We start from the raw sequence: 14,160 nt of genomic DNA on the forward strand, positions 1-14,160 counted from the left end.
GTGGAGGAGTCTTCTTGCTTCCCTGCAGGAGACACGGCTTGTGCTTCTCCTCACCCGCTTTGCTGCTCCTTTAATTTAAATAAAATGTATAGGCTAATGCCGTAATTGAAATGGGAAACATGATTTGTATCTTGCTGTAGCAGGAGGCTGCCTACTGGAGCCCCCAGCGCAGCCGGGCGATTGCAAAATACAAGGCTTTTTCTACCGTATGTGTGTGCGTGAGTGCGCGCGTGCATTTCTCACCCCCCCTCCGGCAGCCGAGAGGAGCAACTGTCCAATCAGAGAGCCCGGTTTCATAAAAGCTGGCCTCTGATTGGACGGATGGGAAAGGGCATTGGGAACAAAGAAAAGTCCCTTTTCAGGTACAGAGTCTATGCTTGCTTCACACTCTTTGCCTTCTCTGCAGTTCTGATTTCTGCTGCTCGCGATTTGCAGCTGAGCTGGTTAGTGCACTGTGCTCTCTCTCATGTGTGCATGGCGAGAGGCTGTGTGTTTTACAGGAATTTTTGTTTTATTTTTTAATTAAAAATCCTCTTTTATTTTAAAGGTCCATGACATCTGGTGCTGTTTTCTTCCAACAAACACAACAAAAAAAACCAAAACCCATAAATCTTGTTGAAGAAATCTAGCCTCTCTCTCTTCTTCTTCTTCTTCTTTTTTTTTAAATGTTTTTTTCCTCCCAACATAAAAATCGGCTGCAACAAAAACACACTCAATGCAGTTGTAGAAGGAAAAGGTCAACTCGATTCAATACAGACCGTAAGTACGGCTGCGTGGTGTCTCTATATAGCACTTTAGAGGGGATATATATAAACATATATTTATATTTATATATATTCATATGAAAGGGGAGTGAGTGTTAAGAAATGTGTGCAACCTGGTGTATTCGGGCTTGGAAATAAAAATCCACGATCACAGTGAGGAATATTTAGGAGAGGGCTGAAAGCGTCGCAGAAATCATCCTTAACGTGCACTGGAGGGGAGGGAACGCGTTAAATATATCACCTTTTTTCTTGGAGGGGGGGAGGGTTACTGACCAAACAGGGAGAATAAAAATTGACATAATTATGGACCTTGCCTGTTATTCACACCTTCCCACCTCCAAAAAAAGGAAGATCAGGGAGAGTGTGTGTTAAAATATAGAACAAGCTATTTATTTATTTATTTTGGGGGGGGGAGGAGATGTCCTTCTGTCACACCGGAACAAATGTTTGCAATGCTTACAACCCGGACTGCCCTTGTGCTTTTGGCGCAGTGAGCAAGTAAAAAAAAAAAAAAGCCGCCTCTTCCCACCTCCTCCCGTGTAAAAAAACAAAAACCAAATAAATAAAAATGCAGCCCTTCCCCCCCCCCCAAACTGCCATGGCCCAATAGAGACCCGCAAAGTGGTTTGTTGAGCTGGCATTTTATTACAATGAAATGAAACAGATCGCCGTGCAAAGGACCCTCTCCATCTTTGCAGCATTTCGGGCTTCGTACCTGGAAGCTGTGCCAGCCCTCGAGGGAAGGGAGAGAAAAATAGACCTTATTTCCACCACCCCCCACCGCATTTCTTTCCTTTTAAAGACCAGATCAGTATTTTCTTGATACGGTTGTCACCCTTTTTTTTTGTTCTCACGACGACCAATTGAGTCCTTGATCCTCACGTGATGTGAAAAGCTTGAACTGTAACAAAATCGCTCCTTTTAGGTGGTTGGTAGGTTCCTTCTCCCGCGCCCATCCCCCGCTCTCCCGCGCCCTCCTCCTTCCTGCCTGCTGCGTTCTTTCCTTCCTTCCTTCTTTCTTTCTCGCCTGCCTCTCTCTTCCCCCTCCCCCTCCCCGAACATACATTTCTCCGCGATGCAACGCTCCGCTTTCCAATCTCCCCGCAATTCATTACAGCTTTTAGCTTTCCAAGCGCCAGCTAATTAAAAATACCCAGCCAAGGCGAGGAGGAAGAGAGGAATAAATGAAAAAGATGAACTAGGGTTTGCTGGAACGATTGAGAAAAAAACACCCCTCTGTCCTGAAAACAAGGTCGCCCATTTTATATCTTTGGACTCTTAATTACTGAATTACCCACCACATGACTTAACTCCTGCAAACACCAAAACCCTGAAAAGCATTTGCGATTCGATCCCACCCCCCTTAAACTTTAAATGGTGGGAATATTTTGCTTCCTTTTTTGTGTGCGCAAAGGCTCCCTTGCATCTGCACTCCAACCAAATCTTCTGATAACTGGTTTATCAGGCTCTGCTTTTATTCCCTCCCTTTTCCTCTTCTTTCCCTCCCCCCTTCCTTCTCTCTCTCTCTCTCTCCCTCCCTCTTTCCCCCTCAAGTTAGTTCAAGAAGTCAGATCTGTCAGGACGGGAGTGGGGGGGGGGAGAATGCCACTTCCCGACTAACAGGCGGAATCCAGCCCAGATTTTCAGTCCTCTCTTTGCCCCCCCTCCCTCTCTTTCACTAATTTTCCCCGATGTTAGCACATTCTGCCTTGTAACAACCCGGACGCCTGTAGGTTTCTTTCATGGGATCATTACTTACTGATCAGGATGGCTGCAGAATCTGGAACTGAAGACGGGATGTGAACTTGGAGGAAAACATTTTGCAACCTTTTTATTTTTTTTTTGCTACAATCACATCATCTTGGTGCTTTGCTCGAGCAAGGGAGGGGAGAAAAGGATTTTTCTTTTTTTTTCTTTTTTCTGGGGTGCTTGAGGCTTCTGGTGTTGTGAATGTGAAATGCTATCTTGCAAGCCTGTGAAGTTGTGAGCAACCAAATATTTTAAGAAGGAAAAAAACCAAATCTCCAAAGAAGGGGGTGGTAGGGTTTTTTTTGTGTGTGTGTGTGCGAGGGGGGGGGAAAGGACCTCTGTTTTCCCCCTCATTGCCAAAGTGGAAATATGTTCCTCGACGATTACTCTGGCAGAAATGTTATAGTTTGGGTTCTTCTACTTGAGCACTTGCTCTTTTAAGCAAAATGAAATGGGGGAGCTGACTTTTTTGCTGAGACCAGTGAGGAGAGAATTTTGATTTGCTGGCTTATTTTTTTTTAAATAAAAAAATGATAAAGGATTAAAGGTAAGCAATGTACGTAATATGTATGTAAATATTTGGACACTCAGCCATTGGAAATGGGCAGATTCCTTTGAAAATAATTTTAGCTAAGCTGTGTCAAACACACACTCATTTGCGGTTAGAGGCCGCCTTGGAAGTAGATCATTTAAAGTGTATGTCTTAATCAGTTTCCTGTACAGTCAGTAATACTATATTTAACAGATGGGGCTCTAGGTGACCTAAGACGACATTAGGACCACTTTTAGAAATGTTATCTTCTGTGCATTTTAAATAGAAGTGGTGCATTCACCTTCCCTCAGATAAACAAAAAAATGCTAAAATGAATATGCACTTTCATTGGCTCTTTTTGTGTGTGTCAGTAACCTCCTCCGTCCCCGCCTCCCTCACAGAAACAAGATAATCTAATCTAGAGAAAAGTCACAAAACTTGAAGGGGGTTGGTTTAAAATAGCAATTTTTTTGGAATGCATTTTGGGAGGGGAGCTGCTCTCTCTCTTTGTGCCTAAGTGATCCAGAATCACATTCACAGCTTGGTATTTTCTCTCTTTTTTTGTGGATTTAAAACTGTCAACTTAAAAGGGTGTTTTTTTTTGCTGTGGTTTTTTTTTGTACATGATGTTTTAAAGATTGATCTTGGATATGGGCTGCAACACTAGGGAAGATGCTCATTATCAAAGGCTTCAGTTTATCAGGCCTCTTAAAAATTAATATATGGAGTGTCTTTTCTGTCTCCCTTGCCTCTATATTTTTAATTTTGTTATATTCTGGTAACACCCAGCCAAGAAATATTCGACTTTTCCCCTTCCTCGCAGGAAAAGGTCGACCTGGACTTCAGGGTATATACCCAAATATACCTGGGGAAGGAAGGCGAGAAGAATTACATTTTAAAAGGGCCCACGGAGATAAACGAATGTGTCCTCATCTCCAAAGGAAAGTTCGTCTGATTTTTACTCAAGGGGTCTCGTCTTCAGGATGTCATTGAACACTTCCGCTGCTGGCAAAGGTGTGGATCCAAACACGGTTGATGCTTATGACAGTGGTGATGACTGGGAAATTGGGGTTGGGAATTTAATAATCGATTTGGATGCCGATTTGGAGAAGGACAGACAGAAATTGGAGATGAATAATTCATCGAGTTCCAAGGATTGTGGGGGTCTTGCTTCCAGTGGGGTTAGCGCTACCTCCGCCTTAGCCGATGGCCTAAAATTTGCTTCCGTTCAGCCCCCCGCCCCGCAGGGGAATTCTTCCCACAAAGAAACGAGCAAATCAAAAGTGAAAAGGAGTAAAACTTCGAAGGATGCTAGTAAATCTCTGCCTTCTTCTGCCTTGTATGGGATTCCTGAAATCGGCAGCGCTGGCAAGAGGCAGGAAGCCCAAGGGCGCTCAGGCGAGGCGGCTGGCATGAATTCAGCGCTGGGTCAAAGTGTGAGCGGCAACTCAAATGGCAACAACAACAACACCAGCAACAGCAGCAGCAACAACAGCGCTATTGCCTCCTGTGGGAAAAATAATAAAGAGGAGAAACCAGGTAAAGCCCAGGGCAGCAGAGGCTCCAAGCGGGATAAGGATGGAGGGAAATCCAGGAAAGACAAGCAACTTGACCTGCAGCAGGGACAGGCCAACAACGGGAGCCAACCTCCCCCTGGGCACTTGTATGGCTTTGGGACCAAGGGAGGTGGCGTTGGGGGCAACAGCCCTTTCAACTGCTCCGCCTCTGCCGTGGGGGATGTGAGCAAAGGCGCCCCGGATTCAGGGTTAATGGGGAACTCTCTCTTGGTAAAGAAAGAAGAAGAGGAGGAGGAGGAGGAGAGCCACAGGAGAATCAAGAAGCTGAAAACAGAAAAGGTAGGAACCATGCGCTTTCCCGCCCCTTCCTTGTTGTTTGAGAAAACTTCCCCCAACTCTTGCCTAGCTTCTTGTGCTGTTTGCATATCACCTTTCAAACTCCCTTTCTGGGTTTTCCCCAGCCACCTTTTTTTTTTGCACTCTGGAGTAAATCTTACCTGTTTGCGGTTTGTTTGGGTATTTTTGTTGTTGTTGTTCCTCTGGGGAAAGGTAGCAATGCATTGCGGTTCTTACTAGTTTTGGCTTTGGCATTTGTTAATCTTGCTGTTTGAAATTGTGCGTCTTTTGTGTGTTCTTCACTGCCTGTATCCTACATTCAAAGAAAAAAAAGTTGGTGTCCCTTCTCCCCAGGTGTAGAGAAATTCCTATCCCCACAACAGCAACAAAAGATACAGTGCAGATATTGGAATCTTCTAATGCCATGGGTTTGAAGAATAATCCCAAAGAGTTCCTGGAGTCCCCTGTATTGTATTTTTTTTGGGGGGGAAGGTGTGGAATAATAAGGTGGAGTCACTGGTGCTCCTACCAAAGCCAGGGAGCCCTACATAATTCAGAAACTGCCATAAGGGGTGCTTTGTCAGCAGGCATGCAGTGTGCGGATAACCAGTTTGGAAGGAGGGCAGTGGGGGAGGGGCCCCCGCACTGTACCCAGATCTATGTGTGCAAAACCCTCTTTTCCAAATATAGGAAAGCATGTTGCCCATTGCCCAGCAGCCTCCTCCTCTTATCTGCATTCTCAAGGAGTTCCTTGGTGTGAGCTGCCTGCTTGTTGAGTCGTTGAAAAATGTGTGTGTGTTTTTCTTCCTCCCCACTGAAGTCTGAAGGATGTTCTCTGCGAAGGATAAATGGCTTTGCATTGTGAAGGGAGGTGGAGGGAACTGGTTTCTCTGGGCTATTGTTATTGCTCACTGGGGCAGCGGTTTGGTGTAAGCAAGGATTGTTCCGCATCGAGAGGACAGAAGGTTCCTTTGTCATCTAGGGAGCTATTGTTGGCTTATAATTAAGAGTCAAATTAATTCTACAGGTTGCTTAAACAAAGGCAACCCCCTCCCCACCCCCCACCCCGTTTGCTCCCCACTCCAGAAACAGCCCTGCTGGGTAATAGCTGGCGGACATGATTGCACATAATCATTCAGACATTATTCCCATTTCAAGTTTCAGAGCTGGAGAACTTTCTGCGCAGAGAGCAGGGAAGTTGTGTACAGGTGTTCAGGGGCACTGGCTGTGTTGGCCAGGTCTGTGGCTCTGGTGCGGCGCATAATTCTCTAGCGAATCCTGTGCTTGTTAATTTCCACCCCCCCCACCCCCCCACATCCCTAAGACGTGCTCAAAATGATCTCGCTGTAACAAATGCCTGTTTGATTTTTGCAAATTACAGCTTGGACAAGATCCCATTTGCCTGCAACGTAATCTGCACAACCCCCACCCCCCACCCCGTCTCATATTTAGAGTGTTGAGTTCTGGTTGTGTCCTTCTTCTCCTCTTGCAAACATGGCTCTGAGTGGTCTCTGTGTAATTCTTTCCTAGCTCCAGATGTGTGGGGAGTTTTTTTGGGGGGGGAGGGGGGAGAGAGCAAGACCCAGATTGGTTGACTTCCTAAGGTATAAAGTGCAGCCTGTGTTCTGGGTTAGTGAAATGCTTCTGTTGTGCTCTGAAAGCTGCCTTAAAATCTCAGTTGTTGTTGTTTTATTAACTCAGTACAGTAGGCACTTGCTTTTGTTGCCAATAGCCTTCAAATTGCAGTTCTCTAATCTGCTTTAACTATCTAGATAAATTGCCCTAATCCAGTCTTCACAATGCTTGTGGTTAAGGAGTCAGAGCCATTTGATTGGATTCAGTGGATGCCTGGAATGTGGGAGGTGTTGCCCTTTCCTAACCTCCTTAGCCTTTTAATCTTTCAGCCAAATGTTCACATTCAACAATTTTGTTTAGCTGGCAATCTGAACATTTCAGTATCTCAAAGGCTGCTGTCATGGCAACAAGAGATTAGACAGTGGTGTAGTTTTCTCCCTCCTTCCCACCCCCCTTCTTTCTCCCCCCCCCCTTGTGTGTGTGTTCCCTTTCATTCCAGTCACACAGGAAATTATATGAGGAATGAATTCATATACAAGCAAAGTACATTTCAGCCAGTGTAATGTAAATGAGGTAATGTGTAAACTAGGAACAAACCTGTCTGGAGGAGCTTTTTTTTGCCAAAGGAGCACTTCTCATTTCAGCACTTGCCTTTATAGAATTGGTGGAGTTTGAATTACCAGTAACACCCACTGCTGTTGGCTCAAACTGACTTTAATGACTTCACTTGTTAGAGCCCTGCAGTGCTGCCCATTGTCTGTCACACTGGTATGTTGGCTTACTGTCTAAAGCATCCCTCAGGTTTTTTTTACTTTGGGGAGAAATTCCTTTCAATCAAATCTTATGTGTCTGAATGTGAAACCTTGCTGCAAAAGGATGTGGCACTCTGTGGTGCTGTTTTCTTTTTCTCCCTCCCCTTTCTCTCTCTCCCTTTTTTAAAAAGATAACCAAGCGTAGTCCTTGCTGAGGAAAAGAAGAAGATATATTTGGGAAATTAAAATCGAATCTTTCCTCTGTCCAAAGATGTAGTAGATACGTGACCAGCACACAAATAGCATCCCTCTTGGACTTGGCATGGATTTTCCAGCAGTGGGTGGCTGAATCAATTTTCCACACTTAAACTGGCATCTCCTTTAAATAGGTTCTCAAATTTATTAATAACTGAATATTCAAAACCTTTGTCTTCTCGTCTGTGACAGCGCTTAGCTCTCTAAAAAGCAACAGCCACAGCGTGGAAAGCCGAGAGCAGATTCCCAAGAGGCATAATTGCTATTTAATTTTAACATTTTGCTTAAAGAGTCTATTTGGGGGTTTGCTTATCCTGTTTCTGTACTGCAGAAAGTCGTGCGAAATCATTGTCAACTGAATCCAGTGTGTGCATTCATCTCTCCTCTTAAGAGATGCCACTCCCTTGATATGTAGGTAGAAGCAAAGTATCTTGGAATTTAAAAAACGTCTGAGGTTACATATTGTGCAAATAAGTAAAACAATGGGAAAGGTTTGAGTGTCTAGTTGTGACAGGTAGGCCAAATACTTATGTCAGGCTTGGAATGTTAAAATCTGGCCCCTTCCATCATTGCCGAATACCAACTGTAGGAAGTTACAGAATGAGTGCCCCTTTCTATTATAGTTTATCCGTTTCTGCTGCTGTTACCCTGTGAAAATTTTAAGTAGCCTGCAAGAACTTCACGTTTGTTTTATATGCTGTGTGTGCAATAATTGTTCATTGTGCACGTTTACCAAAATTGGTACAGAGTGTGTATAAAAACACACGCCCTTAGCCTATTAACATGCAGTTGCTAGTGGCTGATTATTGTGGCCAGCTTTTCGCATTTTCTGTACCTTCATGGGACACTTGACACGTTTTTCTTAAGAATATGTTTTGACTCAACGGCCTGGTTAGCACATCATATTAAACCACAGTCAACGTTAAACTATGGTATAATCTGAATCAGCTAATGTACAGTTCTCAAAAGTCGTCCTCTCTTGCTCCTAGAGCAGGCATCCCCAAACTGTGGCCCTCCAGATGTTTTGACCAACAACTCCCATGATCCCTAGCTAACAGGACCAGTGGTTGGGGAAGATGGGAATTGTAGTCCAAAACATCTGGAGGGCCGAAGTTTGGGGATGCCTGTCCTAGAGCAATGAACCACAAGTGGTAGGCAGTGTTTTCTCTCTTCTTACTGCTTGCAGTTTTTTTTTAATGGGGGGGGGCAAACCCAAATGCCCAGGTTAGGGCAACACAATGTGCTTGGGGGTCTTGGTTGGGTTGGTACCTCCAAGCACATTGCAGCCATGAGCAAAGCTCTGTGCACACCAGCAGACTTAATGTGATGTGTAAACACTAGCCTATGAGTTTATGAAGATGTGTGTGTTTTAATATGCCGGCTAATGCTGCTGTTTAGGGGCCATTTATTCACTGCCGGGAGAAGCAAAGGGCAGAAAGGTCACTGGTTGTAATTAAGGAACAAAGTCCATTGTTGCTGGACAGCAAACTGTTTTGAAAGCCACATAAGGGATTTAGCTGTTGAAAACATTGATAACTCTTGGGGGCTTCATAATCAGCACTGCTCCGGGTTCTTAATGCTCTATAGCGCTGTCTAGTAGTGTGACGATGTTTTTGGGGGTCTAGGTGAAGAGGTGGTGGCCTTTGGCCGAGGAAAGCTTTCTGTATGAACCCAGTGACCTCTCAGGCCAGATTCATGCTGTATTGAATTCCTCCGCAAGGTTAAAGTAACACTGGAACAATGGAGAGCGACATGCACAAAGTGAAGCATCTAAAGCAGGCATGTCAAACCTGCGGCCCTCCAGATGTTTTGGACTACAATTCCCATCTTCCCCAACCACTGGTCCTGCTAGCTAGGGATCATGGGAGTTGTAGGCCAAAACATCTGGAGGGCCGCAGGTTTGACATGCCTGATCTAAAGGAATGTGGTGGTTGTGGTCCACTTGGTGTGAATGGGGGGGCATGTAAATTTTACACAGAACATTCCTTCATTTACCTTAAAAAAACAACAACAACAACTTCATGAATGCCCAGTAAAAGAAATGAAAGGAATTTTAGGATGTGTTTAGGTTCAGCTTGTTTTGCATGCTTTAATTAGGAGTATATAAATACTTATTTGAGCGAAGAAGCAGTTTATAGCCCAATAAATGAAGCTGCATTTTAAAAGTGCTAAGCAAAACTCTTGTGGAACAACAGAGGTGTTCAATAACCAGATTTCAAGTAACACGCAATGTTACCATCTGTTCCCAGTTTGCAATATAAAAAACCATGAGTTGAACAAACTGAGATTTGCTAACATTCCCCCCCCCCTTTTATTTAAAACATTCACTTGTAACTTTGTAGAAAGGCAGTGAATTTCTAGAATACAAGAAAGCCAGGGACAATGTATGTCCATACGTATATTTCAAACCTCTATACTTTTAAGAAAAGCTTAGTTTTAGTTTATCCCTGAAGAACTGAGAACATTGAATCCGCTCCAGCAGGCGAGCCCAACAAGGGCCAGCTTTTCAAAGATCTCATTATTTAGCAAGTGCTTGAATTATTCTGCCCATTTCCCCCCCCCCCAGAGGCAAGAGAGAGGGAAAAAGGAAAACAGGGGAGGGCAGGAGGGAAAAACATTCCCAAAGGATAATTTTAGCAGGTTATTACCAATTACCTAATGGTATACATGATAAAAGTTGAACCTGGTTTGAACAGAGATATCGGATTCTTATCTCATTATACATGATAAGCGATCTTCAGCCATCTCAACCCTTGCTTTTTCATGCAATCCATTTGCAGTCGTTTGCAGTCATCAACAGCTATCAGTCAGTCAATCACCCATTTCCACCACCCTTCTGAGTGATGCCCCCTCCCCATCCCCACCCCTCCCCACCCCTTCTCTACATAAGTGCCTGGAAACTTCCATTTCACTGTATCTGAAGAAGTGTGCATGCACACGAAAGCTCATACCAAAATAAAAACTTAGTTGGTCTTTAAGGTGCTACTGAAGGAATTTTTTTTATGATAAAAGTTGTTCACTGAAATTTCCAGGAAACAGACTCTTTAAGAAAGTTAACTGAAATTGTTGCATTAGGGACAGAAAATCATTTGAAAGACAAAAGCTGAATTTCTGAACTACCGGTATTAGGCAATAGGATTCTTGGCTGCAGACTGTGCACCTTGGGGGAAAAAACATCTTCCTGCCTTTGTTTGAGGTCTGTTATTGAAGCTAATGACTGGTCTTGTGCTGCCTTGAGATAAATGGCATTATCTCTTGAGTAGGCTGACAGGAAACAGACATGTTAATGGTGAAGCTGCGGGGAGGATGTGCTGTAGTTCTGACAAAAGAGTTAAGCGTGGACCCCTGGTTGTGATCATTAACACATAATGCATTTCTGCTTTTCCTGGCAGGTCTGTGATAATTGGAAAGCTACTTTTTCCAACAATCACTTAAGCCCCCAAACGGATCTTCCAGTGGTATATATCTCTGCCTGCAAAAACTTGTGAACCTTTTGTTAGAAAAAGAGGAACACCATTTAAATATCAACAATTACATTCTGATATTTACAGGAGCCTTTAAATTTTTTTTTTAAATGAACATACTGCGTTGGAGATGAAGCAATAGGTTTTTAGCAGTTGGGAATGGGGAATTATAATATGGCAACGTAAAATGTGATGAGGCAGCTGGCTTGTTATAATCTAGTCTAAAAGCATCAACTGGGTGAGAACCAAGTTGTTGCCACATTGAAAACAAAACACACACGGAAATGTGTGGAAATTACATTGTATTCTGAAGGGGTTAAGGGTTAGGGTACTTGAATTTCATGAAGATAAGACTCTGGAAACTTTTATGGGCAATGCTGGTGGTACAACCCCAAAATCATAAATATTATATAGGCTCAAACTCTTATACTCCGTTTAAAATTCATCTAGATTAATTCCCACTTCTGAATCTGTACTTGAAATAATAACTATTGCTTAGAATTCTCGACTTAAAACTCCACTTGAAACGTTTACACTTTCTTTTTGTTTAACATATGAAAGCACTTTAGTAACAGGAAAAGCAAAAGATTCTTGAAGGATCCCCTTAACACTAGAAACAGCAATGGCTTTTTTTATTTTTATTATCCTGCTTTGTAATCTCCTCTTTAGAAACTGCTGTTGGAGGTTCAAGTCACTTTCATAGAATCATAGAATTGTAGCGTTGGAAGGGACCCCTAAGGATCATCTGTCGCTTGCAGGGATCGAACCTGCAACCTTGGCGTTACCCAGCACCACGCTCTAGCCAGCTGAGCTATCCAGTCTTTCAGTAGAAGCCATTTCACTGAAATAAGAAATTTGAGGTTCTCTGTCCTTTCCAGGCACGTCCAACTTCCAAGAGACTGCAATCTACTCCCACTATATATACTGTATAACTGGCAGTGATGTACCCATTGGATTGAACAGAGGTTGAGCTTTTTTTTGGGTTTTCCCAGCCACTCTGGGTGGCTCCCAACAGAATATTAAAATATTGGGAGGGGCGAGCAGGGTCCCGCGATCGACCAGGAACACCCTGCGATTGACCAGTAGATCGCAATCAACCGGTTGGACATCCCTGGTATATACAGTGGTACCTCGGTTTTAGAACAGCTTATTTTCCGAACAACTTGGAAATAGAATGCTGCAAACTCGGAAGTAGGTGATCCAGTTTGTGAACTTTGCCTTGGAAGCAGAACATGTTCCGCTTCCTTTCAAGTGTGTTCTGTTTGAAAATTGAGTTTCCGCTGCTAATCAGAGGCTTCCTGTTGAGTGTCAGCTGTTGAGTGATGTGATATTTGGAGCTTTTGCATTTTTGTTTGTGTGGCTTTTTCGGTTTTTTTGACTGTGACTTGTTCTTCCGTTTTATGGGACTGACTTGTGACTCTGGCTTGTGGCTCCGTTTTTGTGACTCTGGCTTGTGACTTCGTTTTTGTGACTGTTTGGAACCCAGTTCAGTTACCGATTGAGTGATTGTGTGACTGCAGAAATGGATAAAAGCCCCCCATCCAAACAATGACTATCCTCAGTGCACGTAAGGGAAAAAAATAATTTTTATTTTTATCATCTATATTACTGACTTATTTATTTTATAGTATAGTGCATTGATTATTCCTTTAATTTACGGATCAATGGTCTCGTTGGATAGTAAAACTCATGTTAAATTGCTGTTTTAGGGGTTGTTTTTTTAAAAGTCTGGAAAGGATTAATCCATTTTGCATTACTTTCTATGGGAAAGCATGCCTTGGTTTTAGAACACTTTGGTTTTGGAACGGACTTTCGGAACGGATTAAGTTTGAGAACTAAGGTACCACTGTATTGCACCACTTTTGTGAAGCATTTCAACATCACCATTAAACCCATTGTGCACTGCATTCAGGTGAAGAAGCTTTCAGTATGGACAAAATATCTGTGTCAGGCAAAAGGGGCTCATTACCAGAATTTGCTTCCAACCAATTCATTTCTCTGGACAGAGAACATGTAGGCTACAGCAAAGAGTCAGCTTGTGAGATTGCAGAAGAAGTCTTATGCACCAGCACACTGCCATAGCTGCTAAATAATGGACCCTGATGAGCCATGCACAAATTCTGACGTATAAGCAGCAATAAAAGTCTACTCTTATATCATTCTTTAAGCCGTGTGACAGCGCATACAGAATGGCAAGTTATACATTTATAGAGCAGTTTCTTAAGTGTTCAGGGCACTTCATATTTATCAATCTCAATAATCCTTATAACTGCAATAGAGGGAAATGTTATTATATTACAGGTGGAGGTCTGAGGCTAAGAAATTTCGGCTTGTCTTTAGTCACCCAGTGGCTTGGTTCACACATGACCCTAAACCAGGGTGTCCCAAGCTTGGGTCACCAGCTGTTTTTCGACTACATCTCCTATCGTCCCTAGCTAGCGGGACGAGTGATCAGGGATGATGGGAATTGTAGTAAAAACAAATGTAGACCCAAGTTTGGGAAACCCTTCCCTAAACCATGGTTAAGTTACTGGGTCAGGGACTGATGACCACATTACACCATGGTTTATTAACCATGGTTTGGTTTAATCATTGATGTGGGACTCAGCTGAAATAGGAACACCCAGTTCATAGCTCATGGTATGAACTCATTGAGCTTACAGCTTTTTAATTGGAATCAAATCTTTTGGGAAGTTGTGTTATACCAAGTCAGACCATCAAGCTCAGTATTGTCTACACACTGACAGGCACTTGCAGACAAAAGTCTTTCTCAGGTCTATCTGAAGATGTAATGGATTGAACTTGGGACCTTTGGCATACAAAGGATGTGCTCTACCACTGAGCTATGGCCATAGCTGCCAAGTACCACGTTTTTCCCGGGAAACCCCCGTATTTTCTTACCGTTTCCCGCTGGTCTCCCGAATGGATTTATATCCCGTAAATTCCCTCGGAAAGCAGCTCCTGCCAGCGGCCATGTTTCTGGTGCCGCTCTGCCTGTGTATGGGCACCGGAAATCGGGCAGCGCCGGCATCGGAAGTCGCTTCTACACATGTCCGGAAATGCGTAGAAGCGACTCCCTATCACTTTCACGTAGGTGCAAATAAATTAAAAACAGACAAACTATAATTTGGCCTAAAACAATATGGTTTGTCCACTTTGAACGTATTGACAAATTATGGCTTGCTTTTAACTCAGAAGTGAGAGGGAAAAGCAGGC

General features: G+C 43.4%; 1 protein-coding gene across 5 annotated transcripts in view; it reads left to right on the top strand.

The window, feature by feature from the left end:
• Positions 1 to 547: 547 nt before the first annotated feature.
• ZNF608 (zinc finger protein 608) overlaps positions 548 to 14,160 on the top strand; it is a 118,589-nt gene continuing 104,976 nt past the window's right edge. For 3 of the 5 annotated variants that reach the window (XM_035099527.3, XM_088653317.1, XM_088653316.1), the window contains exons 1-2: positions 2,220 to 3,060; positions 3,869 to 4,901. In XM_035099527.3, the coding sequence (XP_034955418.3) occupies positions 4,029 to 4,901 (873 nt within the window). In that variant the 5' untranslated portion in view covers positions 2,220 to 3,060; positions 3,869 to 4,028. Of the gene's footprint in view, positions 760 to 2,219; positions 3,061 to 3,554; positions 4,902 to 14,160 lie in introns of those variants that run through there. The other 2 variants (XM_035099526.3, XM_060280130.2) reach the window with 2 other exon arrangements.

This window comes from Zootoca vivipara, chromosome 10 (assembly GCF_965207765.1).
Source record: "Zootoca vivipara chromosome 10, rZooViv2.hap1.1, whole genome shotgun sequence".
Taxonomy (NCBI): Eukaryota; Metazoa; Chordata; class Lepidosauria; order Squamata; family Lacertidae; genus Zootoca; species Zootoca vivipara.